The 24,821-nt window shown below is 39.2% G+C and overlaps 2 protein-coding genes across 3 annotated transcripts; both read left to right on the forward strand.

Moving 5' to 3' along the window:
- The first annotated feature begins 4,398 nt into the window (after nt 1-4,398).
- Nucleotides 4,399-5,683, forward strand: LOC121245376. The gene is made up of 2 exons (XM_041143527.1): nt 4,399-4,917; nt 5,054-5,683. The coding sequence occupies exons 1-2, from the start codon at nt 4,399-4,401 to the stop codon at nt 5,681-5,683; spliced, it is 1,149 nt and encodes a 382-aa protein (XP_040999461.1).
- Nucleotides 5,684-12,504: 6,821 nt separating this feature from the next.
- On the forward strand, nt 12,505-23,591 carry LOC121265608 (30S ribosomal protein S1). Of its 2 annotated transcripts, XM_041169301.1 has the most exons (11): nt 12,750-12,891; nt 13,020-13,185; nt 14,408-14,552; nt 16,445-16,506; nt 17,789-17,948; nt 18,036-18,156; nt 19,204-19,285; nt 19,379-19,482; nt 22,953-23,031; nt 23,123-23,173; nt 23,251-23,591. In XM_041169301.1, exons 3-11 carry the CDS (start codon nt 14,537-14,539, stop codon nt 23,332-23,334), a joined length of 759 nt encoding a protein of 252 aa, XP_041025235.1. In that variant the 5' UTR covers nt 12,750-12,891; nt 13,020-13,185; nt 14,408-14,536; the 3' UTR covers nt 23,335-23,591. The 2 variants fall into 2 exon arrangements, with proteins under 2 accessions (XP_041025226.1, XP_041025235.1); XM_041169292.1 differs by lacking the exon at nt 14,408-14,552 and having other exon boundaries at nt 12,505-12,891; nt 13,026-13,185.
- The last annotated feature ends 1,230 nt before the right edge of the window (nt 23,592-24,821 follow it).

Genomic DNA, 24,821 nt, shown 5'->3' on the forward strand with positions numbered 1-24,821 from the left:
TTACATTGGAATGCCTGAGAGTCTTTGATTTAGTGATTTGAGCCCAAGAGGGGAGTGACCTTAGATTACCTTGTAATTTTCAGCCCCATTTAGAAACCCAGGCCCAATGGCTTTAGGCCCATGACCCAAATCTTAGTCACTAGTGCCATGAGTCATGTAAGTGTTACGCTATGAATCTAGACTTGATAATAGGATAAGGGGAGAGAGAAGTGTAGGAAAGTACTAAGAAGTGATTTGCACGCCTACCCTAGAGGAATTAACACTTGTCAACATGCTAGAAACCTTCTAGATGAATCAAGGGACAAAAGGAACCTAGGAAGACTAAGGGATTTTCAGCTAGCCCATTTTCCCACAAAGGTAGATTTCTTGGGAAGGGAAGCCTGGGGAAGAGAAATAGAGCTTTTCTAGAAAATCTGCATGGGGAACCGAAGGGGGCACAAAGGATTTCGAATTTGGTCAATTTTCGCCAAGTGTCACACATGCACTAAGCTTCTACAAGATTAGATGAAGGGACTCTTGTATCAAAGGACAATCTTAGGGTTTCGACTAACATACTCCCAAGCACCCCATTCACTTGCCACTTGTCACTTAGACTATCCTTAGACCAATGGCAGATGAGAAGTCACCTAGGAAAGGAGCACTCGGAAGATCAAGCATCAACTTGGAAAATGGTAGGAGTAGATAGCTAGGGCAATGGCACACGCCCAATGCCACTTATCACCCATGCCAAAGGCTGCTTGCTGGGAAAAGGAAAAGGCAAGAGAGGTTTTACAAAAGTACCTTTGAAGAGATATTCACTTACTTAAGAAAATAAGGGGCATAAAAGGAAAAAGGAAGGGCTTCGGCCAAGGGAAGAAGAACCCACACGCCACCCAAGTTTTTGTCTTCCCAATGAAATCAAATGTTGGGAACACCAAGGGACATTTCGACTAAAGAGAAAAAGGAAGAGGGAAGGGCCACTTGTCTTACATGCAATGGACTTCAAAACAACCACTGAGGGATTGAGGAAAATTCTATAAAAAGGAAGAGGAGTCACACGCCCAAAGGCTTTCCTCTTTTGCCATTTTCGGATTTTTACATGCTCTCATTCTCTCCATACCCTCTTACACGACCACTTAGAGATTTCTCACAGTTTCTCTTGGTTTCTTTCCAACCAAGCAAGAGGATTCCTTTTCAAGAGAAGTTTTCACCACCCTCAAGACTAGGAAAGGTAAGGATCGGTTTTTGCCTTAGTTCCACACACACAAGTCACTTTCTTAATCCAAAAATAAGATTCAAATCTCATAAGATTTCGAAATGATAGAACACACACACTTTCTACCCAATTTCTTGGAAAATGACTTAGGGTTTTTAAGAAATCATTGTAGTTGAATAGTGGGAGGGTGTTCATCCTCCATGTTTTCGACCACCACATGTATTTTGTTTTACTTTAGGTTTTGTTTTACTACATGAATGGAATAAAGGGGTTTTTGACCTAAGAACTCTAAAAGCCGAGTGGGTTAAGATCAAGTAATGCCCTAGAAATCCTCACACACTCAAGAACATGAAATAGGGTTTTTAGATACTCTTTCTAATGAAGTATACTTGGATTTACAGCTTGCTAGTATTTCTTTACGTGGAGTTTTGTAAGTATACACTCAACTTACTCTTGGTTAATATTTGTATATGATTGTGTAAATTCTTTCATTGTTATGTTTGCTTTGTTTGCTATTTCTTGTTTGTTGGTTTGAATATGCTTATATGATCTCGGAATATGAATATTACATGAATGTATGATCTTGAACTGTCTGAGGGTTCTCAAGCCCTTGACTGTTCCAACTTAGTGTTTTCATTGTGTTTGGTGGGGCTGTTTAACAGTCTCCACCAATTCTATTTCTTCTTCATTTGACCCTTCATAGCCCTGATTCTTTTGTTTTTTCGTCTCCCTCCCTTCAACATCATTACCCCTTTCCTCTTTGATTTTGTTTTTGTTAACACAGTATTCTGCACCAAACTTTTGCCCTTATCTCTTGCCATTCTCTTCCAAGACCCTGTCACCTTCGCACTAATCTTCACTTCTTCACTCATATTAGATGGTTCCTCACTCATATTACCCTCCCCTTCCTTGCCTCTCCCCTCTTCCCTTATTTCAATTTGACCTTCCATGCTCCTTTCACTTTCCTTCTCGTTCTCACCACTATTTTCCTCCCATATCACATCAATACTTTTTTCAGTAACCCTTCCCTTTGCACATATACCCTCTCCTCTTTTCTCTTTAAAACACTTTTTGTTTTCCCCATTCAACTTTGTTTGCATCTCTCTCATTTTAAACCTTCGTCCCACTTTGAGCCAGACCCCACATTGATCATCACCACCCTCCCCATTACTCTCACACACATTCTACTTATATACAACCACATTTAAAGCAAAACTGTGGAAGTTTTTCATACCTTAGTGGGATCTAGTAGTTCTTCCATCTAACAGATATGGTACGCCCTCTTCCCAATGGCTTCGACACATTAGTTTGAACCAACACTCTAAGGAAGTTTCCCCATTTGCTTCCATCATCCTGCGTTTCCACCTCTATAACTTTACCAATCATAGCTCCAATGACCTCTCCTATTTCCTTGTTCATGCATACCAAGGGTAGATTATGCATCTAAACCCAAAACTTTTCATACTTGAAATCCAACTTTTGTGGAGGCGTGTACCCATCGAACTACATTATGACAAACAGATGGTTGTCAAAAAACCACGGTCTGCCTTCCTAAAATCTCGCTCTTTGGCTAATCCTCCATACCTTACCCATAGTTGTTTCTAACACAGCAGAGCTTAGTCTTCTCTCCATCCATACTTTCCCAACCATACTTCGTTCCTCTTTGTATCTCAATTCTTCTGATAAATCATCACCCACATCAATATTCAATACTTCATCCTCCGTCAACTTCAGTTTTTCCCACCTTTCCTCTAGCTCATTCATTGCCCCCCACCGTGAGCCACCCTCGAGACTTCCTTCTCCACCCTAGAGCCTAGAAAGTCAAGCAAAAGCGGCGGAGCTTTAGCGCCGAGAAGTACGCAGTGATAGCCGAGGAAGTGGACCGTCTCTTGGCAACAAGGTTCATCCGTGAAGTTCACTATCCAAAATGGCTCTCAAACATGGTCATGGTGAAAAAGGCCAACAGAAAATGGCGGATGTGCATCAACTTCACTGACCTGAATAAAGCTTGCCCAAAGGATAGCTTTCCATTACTGCGTATAGACCTAATTGTGGATTCAACGGCAGGACATCCCCTCCTCAGCTTCATGGACACCTACTCAGGATATAATCAAATTAGGATGAATCTGGAAGATGAAGAGAAGACTGTGTTTGTCACGGATCGGGGGCTTTGCTACTACAGAGTAATGTCGTACGCCCTTAAGAATGTCGGGGCCACCTACCAATGTTTGGTCAACCGTATGTTCAAGCAGTAGATCGGCCGAAATATGGAAGTGTATGTGGACGACCTACTAGTAAAGAGCAATAAGCCCAAGCTACATCTAGTAGACCTTTGAGAGGCATTCTCTGTCCTCTGCCGATACTAGATGAAGCTCAACCCGTTGAAGCGCACATTCGGGGTGGAGTCGGGAAAGTTCCTAGGGTTCATGGTCTCCAAAAAGGGGATCGAGGCAAAAAAGGAGGAAGCAATGATGGGATGCCCTCCCCCCCACAACCTTCATGAGGTCCAAAGGCTGGCCAACCAGGTGGCAGCCCTGAACTGTTTCATCGCCCGATCAACCGACCAGTGTCTCCCCTTCTTCCAAGTCCTAAGAAAGGCCCAAGGTTGGGATGTGACTTGCCTACGATGAGGCCTTTGCCGACCTTAAGATATACCTAAGCCGCCCCCTTTGCTGAGCCAAAAGAAACCAGGAGAGGATTTAACTGTGTACCTAATGTCAGCAGTACTGGTAAGGGAAACAGAGGAAGGACAACGGCCCATCTACTACACAAGCCGATCCTTCTGCAGAGTCAAATCTAGGTACCACGGACTGAGATGTTGGTGTTCACCCTAGTCGTTGCCACGAGGAGATTGAGGCCATACTTCCAAGCCCACTCGGTGAAGGTGCTCACCAACCTTTCCCTCAAGAAAGTCTTGCAGAAGCCAGTTACCTTGGGACGCCTCGCCAAGTTTGATATGGAGTACCTGCCCCGCACCGTGATCAAATGACAGGTGTTGGCAGACTTCGTCACAGAGTTCACCAGCTTCCCGGAGGAAGCCCCGATCGCACTCCAAGAAAAGCCCTGGTAGGTCTACGTAGATGGCTCATCCTGCAGCCTGGCGGGGGTATGAGGGTGCACATAGTGACCGAATGAGGTGAGGGTGCAAACTCGCCTTCAAGGTAACCAACAATGAGGCCAAGTATGAAGCACTCTTGACCGGGATGTCGGTCGGTCAGCTGTTAAGAGCAGAAGAGATAGAAGTAAGGGCCGGCTCCCAAGTGGTCGTCAGCCAGGTACTGGGTCAGTTCACCATGAAAGGAGAAAAGCTGAAGAAGTACCTCCAAATAATCTGCAATAAGCGCGACCACTTCCGTTACTTCTGCCTCCAGCAAGTCCTGAGAGGAGAGAATCAAAAGGCAAACCAGCTGGCTAAGGCTGCATCTAGGCAAGAAGAACTTCCCCTCCCAGAACACACCGTGGTCAGATCGGTCGATGCCCCATCCATCGTAGGAGAAGTGTCCTTCACCACCCCGGCATCCCCCAAATGGGCAACAAATATTAGGGATTTCCTGCAAGAGGGTAAACTACTAGACAACACGAAAGAAGCGCGGAAGGTCAGGAATAGGGTGGCTCAGTTCACCCTATTGGAAGGGATCCTGTACAAATGGGCAGTACGTACTAGCAGAAATTTGCAGGAGCCTGGAAGGAAAAGAATTGGCTGCAAGGGTAAGCTGAGTTGGGTACTACTAGCCTCGGTCCCTAAGAAATGTGGAGGATTTCGCAAAAAAATGCCCAAAGTGTCAGGAGCATGGGACAATGTCGCACTGCCCACCAGAGGAACTAACATCGATCACGCCCCCTTGGCCCTTCGCACAGTGGGGCCTGGACCTCATCAGCCCATTCCCAGCAGCTCGGGGAGGGGCCAAATTCGTAGTCGTAGCAGTCAATTACTTCACCAAGTGGATTGAAACGGAAGCCCGGGCAAGCATCTCCTCTCGAATTATCACAAAGTTCCTGTGGAAGTCAGTAGTATGCCGGTTCAGCGTACCTCGGAGCTTCATATCGGACAATGGGAGACAGTTCGACTACGTGCATTACTGGGAGTGGTGCGTAGAGCTTGGAATCGAGGCAAAATACTCCTTGTCAGGACACCTGCAAGCCAATGGCCAAGCTGAGGCAACCAACAAGACCTTCCTTTCCACCCTGAAGAAGAAGCTTGGGATGTACAAAGCAGTGTGGGCAGAAGAACTCCCAAGTGTACTGTGGGCATACAGAACAACTATTCAAACCCCTACCAGAGAAACACCCTTCACCCTCACATACGGGAGCGAAGTAATGATCCCTATAGAGGTTGGAATACCCACCTTTCATGCTCAGCACTTCAACCCAGACACCAATAACAAGAGGATAGCCGAGCAATTGGACCTGTTGGAAGAAAAAAGGGAAGATGCAGCCACGCAAGCGGTAAGTAACAAGCGAAAAGCGAAGCAATATTTCAACAGATGAGTCAAGCCACACTCCTTCAAAGTGGATGACTTGGTGCTACAACAAGCCGGAGTAACAACCCAAGAAGAAGGAAAACTAGGACTGCGATGGGAAGGCCCATATGTGGTAACCGCAAGCAATCAACCTAGCTCCTACCGCCTCAAGGACAATATGGGAAACAAGCTCTCCCACCCCAGGAACACTGAACACCTGAAGAAGTACTAAGTATAGGGGTGTACAGCAATACCTTGTATGAGCATTGTAAACTTGTTCAATGAATGAGAATGCTCGGATGTTTATCTTAAATTCCTTGTCATCTTAAGCTTGGAACCAACAAAACCGAGTCAGATCGAGCATGACCTGACACCCCACGATCTCCCTCAATAGTCTGAGCCGCGGCCTGACACATTGTTATGGCAAGGGGGAGTGCTAGCAGGTCTGACCAAGGTACGATCTAACATGCCACGATCTCCCCTAGTAATCGAGACCAAACCAGGTATAAATAATGGTCATTCCCCCACAGGAGGTCTATCTAAACTTTCTAAAAATTTTCTCCTAATTCTCTAAGCATTTCCCATTTTCCAGGGTGTTCTTCACTAACTTTGGCATCAGAGTTACCCCGGAAGTCACCGAAGCCCATTATTCTTCCTTGATTGTAGGTGGCGTAAGTTTGGCTACTGTGGCACTACTCGAGCTGTGAAACACGACCTCAACATTTCTGAAAACTCATTTATATTTATGTGCATGTTGCATATTTGAGAAACACGTTTGGTGTATACCAAGCATTGTCCCATTAAAACCCAAATCAAATCAAATCAAATTTAGCAACCACAAACTGCCACGAATCCAGCATTATTAATCAATGAATTGAGAGATTTCACCTCTACTTAGCTCTCAAGCTCTATTTCCTCCTTTCTTTCTGAAACCCTAACCAAAATAAATAGATAAAACAAAGCTATTAGGCTCAGCCATTTCCTCTACTACTTTCAATTCCATTCCCTTTCTCTCCGCTTTCGCCTAAGTTTTTACCCTTAATTGTGTTTATGTGTACAGTTATGCTAAATACTTTCATTTCTCTCTCACTCTGTACATAAACATATATGTAGAAATTAAGATTTAATGCAGATTTCTTTTCTTTTCTTTTTTTTCTTTTCTTTTTTTACTTTTGCAATTTAATATGCGTTGGTTAATGCATTGATTATATATATATATATATATTTATAATAACAAACAAAATTCTATTCATTAAAAGAGGACATATAAAGTTGACTTAAAAAAAGTCAGTTTCAAACATTAATAGCTTGCCAACACACTTCCGTGACTGACATGATCTAGTCCAAATCTCTAAAGATTTAACTTTAAGAGATAGCACAATTTTATCCACAACAAAATAATTAACAATAACCGGATAATAAAACCCCATACTCCAACAAAGCGAAGTAGGGTGTATTAACCATGAGCAAGACACTACCCCTCTCAAAAATAAATTGCAACAGAATCCACCTCAGCAGACTCAGCAACGACACCAGTGGCTCTAGAATATTCTGAATGTTTTGTCGTTTATCATTTCTGTTGTAATAGACTTTATTTCCTTTTACTCTTTCCATAGTACTACATGGTGTACTATCTGTCTATATAAAGCATGCACTCTCTCTGCAATTGTTACGTTCAATACAATGGACTTTTGCCAAGGCATCTTTACCTTTTTTCTATTATGGTATCGAGAGCCAGCAGACTAGCAATCCTCTTTTTTTGTTTTTTTTTTTTTTTTTTTTTTTTTTTGACCATGGCCACTTCTTCTACTACCTCTCCCTCCCCTACGTCTGTTCCTTCCTCATTTTCTCATCTAGTTTCTATTAAACTTAGCTCAGAAAATTATATGCTATGGAAAGGTCAGATCACTGCCTACTTACGATGCCAGGATCTATTCTCATATGTGGATGGCACTCAAAAAATGCCTCCTAAAATAAATCCAGCGTTTCTTGCTTGGCAACGAACAGATCAACTCATTTTGAGTATCCTGTTCTCTTCACTAACAGAATCTGTGGTTACTCATGTGATCTCTACAGGTACCTCACGCGAGCTCTGGCTCACCCTTGAATCTATGTACAGCTCCCGCTTACAAGCCAAGGAATTTCAAGTTAGATTCCAGCTTAGCAATCTGTCTAAGGGCGAATAGTCCATTTCGAATTATTACAACAAAGTTAAGATGCTTGTTGATACACTTGCTGCAACGGGGAGCTCAATGCTCAATCTCAAACAAGGAGTTTGTTACATTTATCCTCAATTGTCTTAGTTCAAACTACGAACCCTTCATCACTTCAATTACAACTCGCACTGAACCCATTTCCTCGTATGAGCTATACTTCTTCTCATTCATGAGAGCAGAATGGCCCATAACACCCGTTCCCTTATCTCCTCCTTTTGAACCATCTGCCCATCTAAGTACAAGTAGCCCCAGAGATCAAAAAGGTAGAGGCTTCTATCGAGGTGCTTGAAATGGACGAGGTCGTGGACGTTTTTCCTCTAACAGGGGACGATCCTCTTCACAGTAGCATTTTCACTCCTACCCAACCAATCAATCAAGACCTACCTGTCACATATGTAACAAACCCGGCCATGTTGCCTTACAATGCCATTTTCGATTCGACCATGCCTACCAATATGACCCTCATCGATCCTTTTTAGTCAACCATACCACTCCATCAGCCAACTAAACCTCTCCATCAGCTAACCCAGACCAAACCTGGTACCCAGACAATGCTGCAACCCATCACATAACCCATGATCTTTCCCACCTCAACCTCACATCTGAACCATACAATGGACAGGAGCAAATTCGAGTTGGAAATGGAACAGGTCTTCCGATTCATAATATTGGTGAATCTTCTTTCTCTATTAACTCTACTTCTTTTAAACTTTCTAATCTTCTTCATGTTCCCACTAACACCAAAAATCTTGTTTCTGTTTCCCAATTCTACACTGATAATGCATGTTTCTTTGAATTCCATGATACTCATTTCTAGGTAAAGGACAAAATGACTGAGAGCTCCTCATCAGCGAACCAGCTCTTAATGGTCTTTATCAATTTCCCACCTCTCTGTTCTCATCCTCTCCTCTGCCAACAACCACTCCTCCCATAAATCTTGGTGAGAAAGCCTTAATTAGTTCTTGGCACAAGAGATTCAGTCATCCTTCACCTGCGGTTGTCTCTAGAATACTGTGCACTCATTGCTTGCCTTATTTTCCCAGTCAGTCTTTATCTATCTACTCCGAATGTCCTTTAGCCAAGGCCCATCAACTGCCTTTTTCTTTAAGTTCAATTTCTTCTGTAAAGCCCTTGGATCTATTATGGGCTGATGTATAGGGCCCTAATCCAATTGTCTCAAGAGATTCAAATACTATCTCTCTCCATTGTTGATCATTTTACCAGATTTACTTGGTGTTTTCCTCTTAAGAATAAATCGGATGTTCTAACTATCTTCACTTCCTTTATTGAATTTGTTGAACAGTTCTTTAATAGCAAAATCATTTCATTACAAACTAATGTTGGAGGTGAATTTCTTTCTCTCAACAAACTTTGCATAAATCTTGGCATAAATCATCATTTCTCTCGTCCTCATACACATCAACAAAACGGTATTGTAAAGTAAAAACATCGCCATATTATGGAAACTGGGCTTATGCTCCTGGCCCAAGCCTCTCTTCCCTTTTCTTTTTGGGCCGACGCTTTCAAAACCGCAACATACCTCATCAATTTACTCCCCTTCATGGTTTATCATAAACACCCCGATTACTCTTTTCTAAAAGTTTTGGAGTGTGAGTGTTGGCCAAATCTCCGACCATATAATCGACACAAATTAAATTTTGAATCCACCTCATGTCTTTTTCTTGGATATAGCACACTCACAAGGGATATAAGTGTCTTGATTATACCAAAAATCGTCTATATATTTCCCAAGATGTGACTTTCCATGAAACAAGCTTCCCATATAAAAAGTCTGTCCAAGACCAAACCGAATCCCAGACTTCCTCCATACCTCTTCCCATTTTCCCAAACTCTATTCTGGGCCCACCCCCACTTGAACCCGATTCCACTAATCTCCTCTCTACTCCTTCTAATTCAAGCTCTGGCCCCACTCCATATCTTTCTAACTCAAACCCACTCTCTTCGTCCTTCACTCAGCCCAACCCACCCCCCATGTCTCTGTGTCATCTTTTTCTTCCCAAAATCAATCTCCCAAAATCCCCAACTCAATCTCGACCTCAACTACTACGTTACCTTCTCCATCACCTCAACTCTCCACTCAACTACTTCCACCACAGTCTCCTTTTATAACTCGTTCCCACACTAACTCCTCCAAACCGCGAGCTTTCACCAATGGAACTATTCCATATCCAACTCGAACTTGCCTTCTCTCTACTGCAATGGTTCCAAATAAACCATCTTCATTCACCATAGCCTCGAAATTCTCTGAGTGGAAATCTGCCATGACTCAAGAGTATCAAGCTCTTATGAATACCAACACCTGGACCTTAGTACCACCTTCCTCAACCTCTAATCTCGTTGGGTGTTGCTGGGTATTTCTTACTAAGATGAGATCTGATGGGTCCATTGAAAGGAGAAAAGCCAGACTTTTAGCTAAGGGATTTCATCAACAAATCAGTATAGACTATACCGAAACATTTAGTCTAGTGGTAAAATCATCCATTATCCGGTTGGTGCTGTCAATTGCTGTTGCTCGAGGATGGTGCCTCTGTCAAATAGACATTCAAAATGCCTTTCTTCATGGTAAACTTTTCGAGACTGTGTTCATGCAACAACCGTAAGATTTTATTGATCCTCTGAGACCAGACTTTGTCTGTAAACTTAATAAGGCCATTTATGGCCTGAAGCAAGCTCTACGAGCTTGGTTCTCTGAACTAAGTTCTTGGATGATCAGTTATGGCTTCTCAGCATCTAAGGGTGATCCCTTTCTGTTTGTCATGCATACATCTACTCTCTGTATGTTCATTCTTGTATACGTTGATGACATGATCATCACTTCTTCATTTTCAATTGCTATTAATAATTTACTTTCAACTTGGTGTTTCAAGTAAAAGACTTGGGTCCATTGTCATACTTTCTAGGCTTGGAGGTTGAAAATCTCATTGATGGTGTTCTGATTACTCAAAGAAAATACATCTTGGATTTATTGCACAAAACTAATATGTCTGGTTGTAATCCCATTTCTTCCCCCATGTCAGCCTCTACAAAACTCTCCAAGTTTGATTCTCCTTCCTTTGATGATACTACTCTGTTTAGAAGTATTGTTGGTAATTTGCAATATCTTTCATTAACTAGGCCCGATGTGTCCTTTGCTGTCAATAGAGTTTACCAATTTATGCATGATCCCAAGCTTCCCCACTGTACAGCTGTAAAAAGGATCCTAGGTTATCTCAAATCCACAATCAATTATGGTCTTTTTCTCTCTAAATCATCACCCTTTACATTGCATGCATATTCTGACTCTGATTAGGCTGGGTGCCCAGATGATAGAAGATCTACGGGTGGTTTTCGTATTTTTCTGGGGAATCATCTCATTTCATGGAGTTCAAAAAAGTAACATACAGTTGCTCATTCTAGCACCGAGGCTGAGTACAAGTCCTTAGCCAACACAAGTGCTAAACTTATATGGTTGCAAACACTGATCAAAGAGCTTGGTTTCTCACTCTCAAAACCTCCTATCTTGTGGTGTGATAACCTATGGGCGACGTATCTAACCTCTAATTTAGTGTATCACTCCCACACTAAATATATGAATATAGACTTTCATTTTGTACGTGATAGAGTGGCTGCCAAGACACTGCAAGTTTAGTTTTGCAATTGTAAAAATCAATTAGTTGATGTTTTTACAAAACTGTTGGTAGCTGATTGTTTCTCAGTTCTGAGATCGAGTCTAACTGTGCGAGACACCCCGCTAGCCTGGGGAGGTGTATTAACCATGAGCAAGACATTGCCCCTCTCAAAAATAAATTGCAACAGAATCCACCTCTAGAATATTCTGAATGTTTTGTCGTTTAGCATTTCTGTTATAGCAAACTTTATTTCTTTTTACTCTTTCCATAGTACTACATGGTGTACTATCTGTCTATATAAAGCCTGTACGCTCTCTGTAATTGTTACGTTCAATACAATGGACTTTTGCCAAGGCATCTTTACCTTTATTTTATTAGAGTGCACCAACCCACACCATAAGTACCGTCTAAGCAGAGGGAGGACCACTCTATTGGGATTAAGAATTGAAGGCACTATTTTTTAAATTTTTATTTTTTAAAAAAGTAAATACAAGACACAAAATAAAATACAATAAAAAATCACACCAACTCTAAATAAGTTTAAGGTTTTTTTTTTATATTTTCTCACTATAGGTTTTATCGTTTAAGGCTGTAAAGAAGTTGATTTTTTAAGGATATAAAGGTCCTTTACTTCAGTGATATTTAGTTACATAATCAATTTCTTTATAGGGGTTCGGGTTCTTGAGGAATCGATTGGAATTTCGGTATTCAACTTATGTTGTCGGGGTTATTTATATTTCTAATTTCTGTTTGATTTGGGTATGTGTGCTTTTACCGATCAAAAAGAGAATTGTGTTTGATTTGGATATGTGCGGTTCCCTTTCGCTGGGTGCCGTTAATAACAATAGTTTAGGAATATAGTGTTACCCAAGGTTAGTTTTCTGCGCAATCTAGTATTGCAGTAGAAAACTGATACGTAAATCAATAATACCGTGAATTTCGACAAGATTTATATCATAGATTTTTGTGGGTGGAGACATGACACTTGGAAAATTCAGACTCGTGAAATATCGCCTAATCCGTTATCCCAACCCAATCCAGATGCAGCAGCGTGCAGCTACTCAACCCCTCCAGTACCCCACCTCTCTTCCATTCTCTCTCTGCGACTCGTCGACAAAAGCATGTCAATATTCAGCGCTGCAACGCTAGGATCAGTCCCCTCCGGCCTTTACTTTCTCTCCAACATCTTCACCAGCGACGCCTCTTGTACTCTTTCTTCTCCCTTTCCTTCTCTCGTGAACCATTCTAATTTCTATAAACATTGCCACAAGTCTCCTTCCAGCAGAATCTCCTTCCACGCGGCCAAAATCTTCGTCTCCGCCAATGCCAATGTCAATACCCAAGTTCTCGACGGCGAGTCCGCCTCACCCGATGCCGTTCGACAAGCTCGGGTGTGTCTCTTCGCCTATAGCGCATTAGTGCAAGAGCTTTAAGCTTTGTCTTGTTTGATTGGTTTTATGTTCCGTCGCAGTTGAGTTCTTTTAATATTCATTCGATCTAATACTTAGTTTCTGCGAAGAAGTAGGTATCTGCTGATTGGAAGGCAGCAAGGTCTTACCACGAAAGTGGGTTCATCTACGAGGGCCGGATTGAAGGTTATAATGGCGGAGGTTTGCTGGTCCGTTTTTTTTCTCTTGTGGGGTTTTTGCCATTCTCACAATTGAGTCCATCTCACTCTTGTAAAGGTACAAACTTTCATTGTTTCAGGTCATACTTCCGTCTTGGGTGTTTTGTTTCCTCTTCTTTTTGTTTGTCTACCTTTTTTCTTCCCTTTTATCCCTCTTATATACTCTTTTTTTCCTAGAATTTGATCCGCGGGGGGGATAGATTTGAGTGTGTTTCCATCTCCCTTATTATTAATATCTTAAGGTCAGAGAAAACTTTAGAATGCATGTACTTCAAATATGACTTGTACTGTGTACATGATTGAATCTTCCTCGATACTATTTTTTGGAACTCTCGCCTGTCTAATGGTCAGTAGTTACTTGGACCGGCTGGAACGACGAACCAACGTTAATTATGGCATTGATAAAGTTTGACCAACACAGGATCAACAAATTTTAGTAAAATTTGAGTGGTGCTTGCGGAGGAGATGGAGACGAAATGTGAAGATCTTATTCAATAGTGCTTTACATAATTTATATAAGGCATATGAAACAGCTATGATCGTTCATTTCACTTCAACCATTTTCTTCTGATTTCTTGTTATCTATACTTTGTATCTTCTCAATCATTTTTAATGGTCTAAGCATTGGCATTGGCTTCATCAAAAGCCAATGCATCTTCAAAATTTAAATTTGAAGAAATGTAGATAAAATCATCTACATTGGCTTCATCAAAATGCAAAATTTTGAACTTTGAGCTACAGTGATTTTAATTACATCTTCAAATTTGAAGATGTACTGTTTATCATCAAAAGTAATATTTTATTATAAAAACTAAAACCAACTTCTTTCCTGCATAAACGGTGTGCAATAATATAATAGTTTGTTCTTTAAATAATAACCCAATTAAATTCGTATAAGGTTAATACTATAGGGTTATAGCTATAGTAATTTTTATTTATAATATAATATTATTAGCTAAAAAATCCAATGCTCCCATCTAATTCCAGGCCAGCAAAAAAGTTGCCGATGCTATCTAGGATGCCTTCCGTTTAATCTTTGATATTAATCCTTGGACTTTCTTTGGATAGTGCAATTGCAAAATATGAAAAAAAAATTAAAAATATTATTATTAAAAAAATGATATTATATTATTATTTTGATGAATCTAATGGCTAATCCAATGTAGGATTATGGATATGGAGGTTTTGGAATTATGGAAAACATGTATTTTTCATCAAATTTTGAAGATGGCTTTGATGAAACCAATGCCAATGCTTAGCGGTAAAATACTTGTTTTCAGGCTTCTAGCATTGGTTTTTAATTTGAAATTATTTATGCCAAAGTTGAGCAGAGGACTTTCATCAACTCCCTACAGAAGTTTTAACCCAAACTTTGTCTGCACAAGTCTCTCTCGTCGAAAGCGTAACTGATGCCAGCTGCACAAGGGCTGGGTTTCATGGATTAACACTAAAACTACTTTGTCTGCCTCCACATGATAATAATGCACAAACAGTGTGTTTTGCTTGCATTTGTAGAAATCCAAACACCTTTTATGTAAGGTGGGTTACATGTTGGTCTAGCTGTACCAGTCTACTTAGAGACATGAAATTTCATGCTCGCTAACAACTGGACAATTATCTCAAATGTTTAATATTGGATTTTGCTTAGGCGTTGGTGTGCTGTCCTTTGAGAACATTCTGCTTAAAATGTTTAAGGTTAACAGAAAGTTTAGAGCAAAATTTAATTTCAAGTAAAACCTCCAAAAGATTTGTCTGTATGGCCTAGCATGTTGTGAAGAATGACATAATTATCTCAGGATACATTCTTGTATTTGATTTTTCATGATGGAAATAATTTATATCATAGCAGATAAAAAATTAAAAAAAAATAATGATGATGACTTGGGTTTTCATGGTTGAAATTTGAAAATGCAGCGATCTTTCTCTCTCTCTCTCTCTCTCTCTCTCTCTCTCTCTCTCTCTCTCTCTTTCCCTTTCCCTTTTCTTTTCATTTTTACTTCTTGTGTAATCCACTCATCTTTGCATGTACTCTGTCATCGATTACATTCTGATCAGCTATTTAGTAAATAATTAGTAATCTTAAGAAGAGAAAAAAAAAAGTTTGAAATTTGAACTCTGGAATGATAAATGCATTATAGTTGTGAATCTTCTCGTATATACTTGCTTCATCTCTTTTTTATTAGTAAGGAAATTGTATTCAAAGCGCAAAGGGGTTCAACCGAAGTACACACTTGTATGTTTTTTGCATTTAACCTTTTCTTGTTCATGCTTTAGAACAACCCTCGTTGAAAATTAAATAAACTTTAACCAAGAAGCTACATATTATGAATCAGATGCAAAACAGGCAACATTATCTGCAAACAATAACTATTAACTCGGGTTGAGACCCAGTCTACTAGTTAATTAATACATCTGAAACAAGGGACTATGAGTTAATAAATTGAAAAGAATAATCCCTCTAATGGCAATCTTCTATCCCAAACAGGAGTTCTTGACTTTCCTGCAACTAGTACGGCCTCTGTTTGTTGTGGAGAAGGCCTCTCCTGTTCTATTATCACCTGATTGAATTCTCCAATCGCTTTCAGCCCACATTGAGCAGCCATGCTACTAAAATAGCCTTTCTCCATATGATTAGTATAGTTAATGAGGGGACCAGAGGTTGGTACCCTCTACCTAGGCATGACCATATTAATGTCCTAACCTCACCGGGGAGCCCCTCAAGAGGGGCCTAGATGCCAAGGAGCTGCAAACATTCCCTCAATATGAACTTGAGCCATAGCTTAATCCCAACCCTACCAAGGGAAAAGTGGTACTAAGCTGGAGGGCCGGAATAATGGGAATGGGTTTCATTTCTTTAACATTTTGGCCACTCAAACTCCTTTATAACAACTACTTCAAAGAAGGCCAACAAAAAAAGGCCCCTTCCTAAGACACTTCAAAGGATGTTTACAGAACTTGTAAATTGTAAGTAGTCAACAATTCAGGCTTAGAGTTTTAAGCAGTCAAATTGGGCAACCGCTGCATGATATCATAGAAAAACCAGCTACCTTCTACAAGTCAGAAAATAAGAGAAGGAAATCCAACTTCGTCTTAACCTTAGGAGTCCCACCCCCCCAAAGAAAAATCCTATCTCCACCACTACTTATGCTTTAGTTTTCTTGTATATTCGTAAAGCTTCTCTCTCCCACATCTTCGCCCCCGTGGGGCTATATAATTACTGTTGATTAGAGTAATTTTGTGTTGCCAACTTACTTTTATGGAAAGTGAACTTCATATTGCTAGGATACTGAAAAAAGGATTGATGCCATTTTATGCAGAACCACACAAAAGTATCCATGAGATTGCTAAAGGTTTAAATGGTTCAGTCATTTCGACAAAGGTAATTACCTATAGTACTTGAACTGTGCTACACTTCAACATCTACCTCCTACATCAGTACAATCCTATCTCTAAGTTTGTGTCAACTCCTTGAATAATATATAATGTCTTAGCATATACTTCTGCTTCCTTAGGTTCCTATTGTGAGAACTGAGAAATCGATTTTGAGGATGAACATCATTTAACGGAAGCCAAAACTGACGTTTCTGCCGTAGAACTTTGTTGCAGCTGAAAATTCAAGTATATGAGCATTGAGGGATGTTTTAAGCTTTCCAGAATATTACCTCTGTAAACAGTGCTGTGCCTCCATGAACATTTGGGCGGTACAAGTTTCATGGGTTGAACCTCATTACTTGCTGCTCAAAATCCATTACCCAGCATTGATACTGTGTAACAGAGCAAGAATTTACACAATCACCACAGCACAGGAATCTGAGTGACAATAGCTTAAGATTTGAATGGGAGAGCTGAGTAATAGCCCTCTCGACCTGTAAATCCAACCTATCCACCTAAACCTCACATTTAGCATGCGCTGGAAACTGAATAGACTGGCTTAGAAAAGCTGGGTCACTTTCATTGATCCGTGCCTTAGGTCAGACTCAGCACAATTCCAACACATATCAATCAATCCATGGGTAGACTTAGCTTTCTATAGTAGGAGTATTCTTAAGTTTGAAGCCACAAAGCATGCCAAAGACTACGTTGGCTGTCTCAAAAATATTAGGCATCTCTTTGTTGATCAAGATGTTCTGCTACCAGGTTGAGTTTCGAGGTTCAGTTGATTTCTGAATTTCAGAGGGTGTGTTCAAGGAGTAGAAGAGAGCACAGATTGTTTTCCATTTTCCATACTTTTTCCTTTACAAAATTTCCCTGATTGAATCTCTGCACTCTTAGTTTCAGAATTCTTGTACTTATAAAAAAAAAGTTTCAGAATTCTTTCGGGGCCTTCCAAAATTTGCTTTCAATAAATTGTAGTGGAGCAACCGGATATACTCATCTTCTGCCCTCTCTGAGATATATATTGGCCAAGTCTTGGTAGAAAAGTTGCTTCTGTTGAATACTCTTCAAATATTTTCTACTAAAATAGAATCTAGAAATAGGGATATTACTCATGTCATATATGTTCTTGGGCTACTTATAATCTGGAAATGTGAGTTCCTTGAGACATTCTGTTTCCAACATTTTATAATGATTGAAGAATAAAATCTTTCTTCCTTCCTACATTACTGTAGTTCAAGAGTTGTTCTGAATATGCATACTACCTTAGTTTCTTGTTGTATTAGGTAATCCAAGCAGATGAGGAGAACAAGAAGTTGATAGTCTCTGAAAAGGAAGCTGCCTGGTCAAAGTTTTCTGAACAAGTTAAAGTAGGGGATATTTTTGAAGCAAGAGTGGGTTCTGTCGAGCACTATGGTGCTTTTATCCATTTACGCTTCCCTGATGGTATGTTCTATTTTGATTCCTGTGTTTTTTAGTTATCTATTATATTTGTATGGAAGTTTTAAATGGAATCTTAAAATTGTGATGCAGGTTTTTATCATCTCACAGGACTGGTGCATGTCTCAGAAGTTTCATGGGATTTGGTTCAGGATGTAAGAGACATCCTAACTGAAGGCGATGAAGTAAGGGTAAAAGTTACAAGTGTTGATAGGTTAGTTCATGGTACTTGCTGATTTCCATTTTTTTAATGTTATCCGCCTGAAGGTAAAGTAGGAATGAAAGTTATAGCTGTTTTTTTTAAGCTTCTAATAATTTTAGGTCTGTTTGGTTGTGTTTTGTTTTTTGAAGGAATGTCAACGATATTCCTCTGTGAAACCTTTTTCTTTGGATGACTAGATTTGATAATTTTGTTGGAGCAATTATTTTCTAACGTTTTCTCATTTTCTTGCCTCAAAAATGAAAGGCTTCCTGCAGTTGAGCAGTTGCTAGCTATATCAGTTTGTTCTGGCATGACCCACAGTATTTGTTTGGCTCATTGTATTTACCGTGATGATTTGTTTTTGGTTTGCAGTATGATAATCAATTATACTCCTCTCGAAAAAATGTATTCCCACTTGGTCATACACAATTTGTATCAAGATCCCAAAATTCATTAGTATCCAATTATAGCCCGGACACATAAAAAAGAACTTATTCCCCGGGCAGAGTTGTTAAGCATGAAGTGGGGGAGATTTTCAAGATCCTGAGCCAACGATTAATATCATCATCGAACATACTGGCTGTTTCTGTGAACTTTTTGGAAAATATTAAAATAAGAACCAAATCATACTCAATTTGATCAAATTTTGACTCAACAGTGGAAATTTAATGCATGTTTTTTGTTTTCTATGGAAAGAACTTCCTCTGTACGCATTGCAAAATTGGCTTGTCTGCACGGGTCCTTGCTAACAGAGTAGACTTTCTTGTGCATTTTCTGGTTTGTGTCATGACTGATGAGCAGTCATGTTTAGGAGGATAAATTGTTGGGCATTCTCTATTGAGGTTCTCTTGCCCTGATTCCTTAAGCAACTAAATTAATGAACTTGGAGAACCAATAAATCTCTTTTCATTTGATATCGGAATTGCAAGGCAGTGTTTACAACAAAAAGGGAAATGAGTTTTTATTTGTCATAAGCTTGCCTTCTTTCCCATACCATCATGTGCGTGAATATAAGTTTTAGCTGCAACTGTGTGGGATTTTCACAAATAATCTATTCAGGGAAAAGTCAAGGATTACTCTGTCAATCAAACAGTTGGAGGAAGATCCACTTCTAGAAACTTTGGACAAAGTTATACCTCAGGTTTGTTATATGCCCTTTGATCATGTTTTTGATTGGACCCATATTCACTGAACAAAGCACATCTCCATTGTTAACGAATGGTACATTTCACAGGATGCCTCTGCTGCCCCTGATTTGTTGAGCAATAGCAATATCAGTAATATTGAACCTCTTCCAGGGCTTGAAACAATATTTGAAGAGCTATTACGGGAAGACGGGTATGAATTCATCACCGCTTGAATAATGAGCTTTAAACACTGAAGGTTTTGTTGAATAGATGAATGAAAAATTGCGAGAGTGAGGCATGCTGTGAAGTGTGAAAGTTCAGTTTTCCAAAGCTTTCATAGTTAGAGCTAAGGTCCAATATATGGAAGAAAGAGGTGTTTCCACGGCTACCAATATGAGGGTTTTGTTCATATGTTAATCCACACCTTGTCCTGTAAAACTGTGTATTTAGAGCACATATCTAAATTTCAGTAAAAAGAGAAGGAAATACTAATATTCTTTTATATATATATATATATATATATATATATATAAGTAACAGATTATATTAATAAAAATAGGCATAGCCCAAGTACACATGGGGTATACGAGAGTTTACACCTAGTTAAGAGGAAGAAATAGAAAGAAGAAAATCATGAAAATTTAGGCCATTGCAATCTACAACATTTGCCCATATGAACAAAGTTTTGACAATGAACATTCGCCCATATCAATTCGGACACAGGTTCAAAGCAAAGCAAGAATTCCCTTAAAAAAAGGAATATGATTTTGGTCTGCCATAAAAAATATCAAAGTGTCATTTGCAAACAAACAAATGAGAAATGTTAAGAGTGTCCCAATTGGTGTCACTAATTGAAATCCAGCCATAAAGCCATTGTCAACCATGGCAGACATCATTCTACTAAGCACCTCCAGACAAAGAGAAATGGGGACAATGGATCACCCTGTCATAGACTGCGTGAACTGGTAAAGAAACCAGCTGGAATGCCATTCACCAAAATCGAGAACCTCGCAGTCAAGATGCAATGCCTAATCCATGAGCACTATCTCTCCCCAAATCCACACCTAGCAAGTATAATAGGAAGTCCCAACATGATCATGAGCCTTCTCCATATCCAGCTTGCATAAAACACCCAATTCTCCATATTTTAATTTGCTATCTAAACATTCATTGGCAATTAGTACTGGATCTAGTATTTGTCTTCCCTTTAGAAAGGTGTTTTGGCGTCTTGAAATAATCCTCCCCAAGACATCCCCCAAGCGGTTTGCTAAAACCTTGGAGATAATCTCATACACCCCATTCACAAGACTAATAGGCTGAAAATCTCTAACATTCAAAGCCCCAACCTTCTTGGAAATAAGCGCAATAAAAGTGACATTGAGACTTTTCTCAAACTTAATAAATGAGAAAAATTCCTGGAAAACCTTCATCAAATCATCATTCACCACCTCCCAGCAGGATTGGAAGAATCCCATAGAGAAACTGCCTGGACCAGGTGCTTTGTCTTTGACCATCTTTCTCACCACTTCATAAACCTATGTCTCATCAAAAGGCCTCTCCAGCTAGGCAACACTTCGTTACTCAATGGTCTCAAATTCTAGTCCATTGAGTTTTGGCCATCACACTACCTTCTTGGTAAGCAATGGTTCAAAAAAACCAGCAACATGCTTCTAAATCACTGGAAGCTCCATTGAAACAACACCATCAATGTTTAACATCTCAATGGTGTTAGTCCTCCTATGTGAATTGGCCACTATGAAAAAACAAAGGAAATACTAATATTCAAGGTGGATAAGATGCTCTATATTAAATAGGATGCACTTTTGAGCACCATTATTTCGAAAGACCCAGAAAGCAGAGCTCAGCTCACTTTTTCACTTGTTGAATCAAGAAAGATTTGGTGAAATATACTAGATTGTTTGTGACAAGAATATGTTGGCTGTAACTTGCTTAACCTTGTTGTCCAAGTGTATTTGTAAATTTAGTGACATTCATGGAGGCTCAAGAAAAAATGAGCTCAAAAGACAAGAGGAACCTCTAAATATGGTTACATTCAATGCTTGGCTGAATTTGGCACCTTGGACTCTATTTGATACTTGATTAAGAGTCTTACCTTAGGATCTCTTTATTCTTTTTTGATAATTAATAAGAAATTTTATTACCAAGAATAGGCACAGCCCAAGTACATATGATGTATACAAAGGAAATACCTACTACACTCTAGGAAGCAGGAAAAAAGACAAACAGATTCAGTACATTATCATCATTCCTTGCAAAGATCTTAGCCCACAACACAAAGTAGAAAAGAAAAAAATCTGAAGATCTTCAAAAGAATGCTCTTTGTCTTCAAAACATCTCTCATTCTTTTCCAGCCAAATACACATTTCCTTCCCTCAAAACCACGCCAACAAGCAAGAAGATCCACAACTTCCTTAGGCATCACCCAATATAAACCTGTCTGACCAAAAACATCATTCCACAAAGACTCTACCACCTCACAATGTAGAAAGAGATGATTTACAGATTCACCATCCTTCTTGCACATGACACACAAATCAGCTATACACAAACCACGTTTTCTAAGGTTATCTGTGGTCAATACTTTCCTTAGAGCAACCACCCAAGTGAAAAACACCACCTTAGTAGGTACCTTCACTCTCCAAATGCTTTTCCAAGGGAATACACAACCAGAATGACAAGTAAGCACCTTATAAAAAGAACTAACTGAAAACCTAAAATTTCCAGCATGGTCCAACAGTAGACTGTCCTCTCTTCCCTGCATCACTTTTGAATTATAAATTCTTCCCAAAAACTCTGAAACAACATTCACTTCTCAGTCATTTGCATCTCTAATAAAATCAACATTCCATAGAATATTATTATCCATAGGTTGGATATAATATGCCACAGCAGCATTTTGATTCCTTGCAATCCTATAAAGAGAGGGAAAATCAGATTTGAGAGCTGATTCCTCCCCCAACCCCCCCCCCCCCCCCCCCCCCCCACCTTCCCCGGCAGCCGCCTTTCCTAATGAACTTCCATAAACTCACCCCATGCGCTCCTCTAACTTCTTTAGAACACCAATCCCCCACCCACTCTCATATTTAACAGCAACAACATTCTTCCATAAAGGATCTCTCTCTACATGATCTCTTTATTCAAACTAGTCTACTATATATACTTTTTTAAGAGCTTTCGTTAATTTTTGTTTTTTATGACTTGCTTTCATTTTAATATTCTTTAAGTCAAGGGTATTTTGGTAATTGTGCTTATCTGGGCATAGGCTGTAGCGGTGATCCCTCGGGATTGGTCTAAATGTGGTATTTGACCCATGTGGCCTCCGTGTCTTAATACTGGCTTTAGTAGTCGTTGTTCGTAACTCATTTTCCCCATTGTCCAACTCCTACTTTATAGGAATAATAGATTATAGTATTTTGAGATGTGATACTCAGTAATTTATTCTTATTATTTAATTTCAGTATGAATTTCAATTTAAACAAGCAGACATGGTTTAAACAATCTTAGACCTGGAGCCTATCATTTCAAATTCCAATTCTCCCTCCCTCTCTCTCTCTCTCTCTCTCTCTAGATCAAAACTTGCAAGCCTATTTAGAAGTTAAAAAACATGGGAATTTTTTGCTTTAGCAGCTGATAAGTGTACTTGTTCTGCATGTAATTCAGTATAGATGACGTAAAAATCAGTAGGCAGGGGTTTGAAAAACGGGTGGTTTCACAAGATCTGCAGCTTTGGCTTTCAAATGTGAGTTCATTTTATTTGAATGAAATCAGCTAGTTTGTATACGTCTTCATTTTTATATATGTATTCACTTTATCATACTTCATTGCCACAGGCACCACCTACCAACCAGAAGTTCACTCTCCTTGCTCGTGCTGGAAGGCAGGCAAGTTTTTTGTAGCCTCTCTCTCTCTCTCTCTCTCTCTCTCTCTCTCTAAATGCTGTTATCTTCTGTGGGTTCAGGTGCAAGAAATACATCTGACGACAGCACTTGATCAAGAAGGTATAAAAAAGGCATTGCAGCGAGCATTAGAACGTGTGCCATGATCTTAGTCCATTTTTCCATCTGAGAATATCCAATGACTGGCGCCTGTACAGAAAGTCAATTTAGAATCTGGCCATTGTAAGCTAGCTGTATATTTCATATCTACAGGTCCACTTCCTTTACTTTTCAGCTAGATTTTATTGTTTTGATTTCCATGGTGCGAATGCAATATTGGTATTTCAATTTTTTCTCTCTTTTGGTGCTATTGCCACGTACTGCAACAAGCTTAATTCAACATCTCAGCTTATTAATCTTTTAACACATGTCTGTGATATACATCGTCGAAGCCCGGACTTAATTCAGGCTATGGTTCGTGTGTGGCTTTGAATATTATTGCCTGTACCTTCAATGCTTGATGTGTTAATTAAAGACATTGTCTTTTTCCCCCCTGTTATGATATCTTTTTCAATATAGGTATCTTATTTATCAAAGTTTGCAAATAAAGTTATATGATATAAATATAAATAATTTGTTTTGTCAAAATAAAACGAGTTGCTTATTAATATAATTCAGTGATTACTTTTGAGTTCGATTCGTGTTGAGTGTTTGACCATCTACTATTCGTTTCTACGTGTTAGTCTCAATACATTTTGTGTTTCGTGCAAGTATTTAACGTAGAGATCCTTTTCTTTTTTGTTTTCCCCTTATTCTGATTCCTAAACGACGTTTTTGCAAAAAGAAGAAAAGAGCCCAAGAAAGAAATATTGCATGAGAGTATGTCTTCGGAACTACGGACAAAGACAAGATTTTTTTTTTTTTTCAAGAATTAATTATCCGAATTAAATTGTTGGAAATCTCAAACATTGAACACAACATAAACAAATTAATGTACCTTAAGCAGCATTGGATCGATGTCATGTAGTATGTCACGAAGTAAAAATAAGGACGACTGTCAACAATGTGGCAGAAATAGCATAATCACTCTAACATTTCGTATAGATATTGAGATGAGTTGAGTTTTTTATGAATAATAATGATTTGAGATAGTGAAATGAGTTTTGTAGAGTCCATCTAAAACGAGTTTGGATGTTAAGATTAGTTTAGATGTATTTATAGGAAGTTAAAAAAGATTGTGAGTCATGTGTAAAGAGGTGTTGAGTTAAAAAAAGTTGTGGGTCCCATGTGTCAAGAGTTTTTGAGTTGATATGAGTTTAGTGATTTAAGAGTTGAATCTTTGAATGTTAAACTTAATTTAAAATTAGACTAAACCATTTCAGTTCAATCAAAATTTCAAACAGGCCTAAATACCCGAGAGAACTATAATGAACCAAAACGAGAGAGATTTTCTTTTGACATTCTAATGCCTCGAGTACCTTTCGGGGGAGAGGATATATAAATATATATATATATATATATATGTATGTATGTATGAGAAATGATAGTTACAATAAAAAAAGTGAATAAATACGAGACTCACATGAAAAAAAAAATTTAATTTTTTAATAGTAGACTAGATTTTTTTTAAAACGACTGAACGATATTTGTACAC

The sequence above is a fragment of the Juglans microcarpa x Juglans regia genome, chromosome 1D (genome assembly GCF_004785595.1).
Source record: "Juglans microcarpa x Juglans regia isolate MS1-56 chromosome 1D, Jm3101_v1.0, whole genome shotgun sequence".
In the NCBI taxonomy this organism is placed as follows: Eukaryota; Viridiplantae; Streptophyta; class Magnoliopsida; order Fagales; family Juglandaceae; genus Juglans; species Juglans microcarpa x Juglans regia.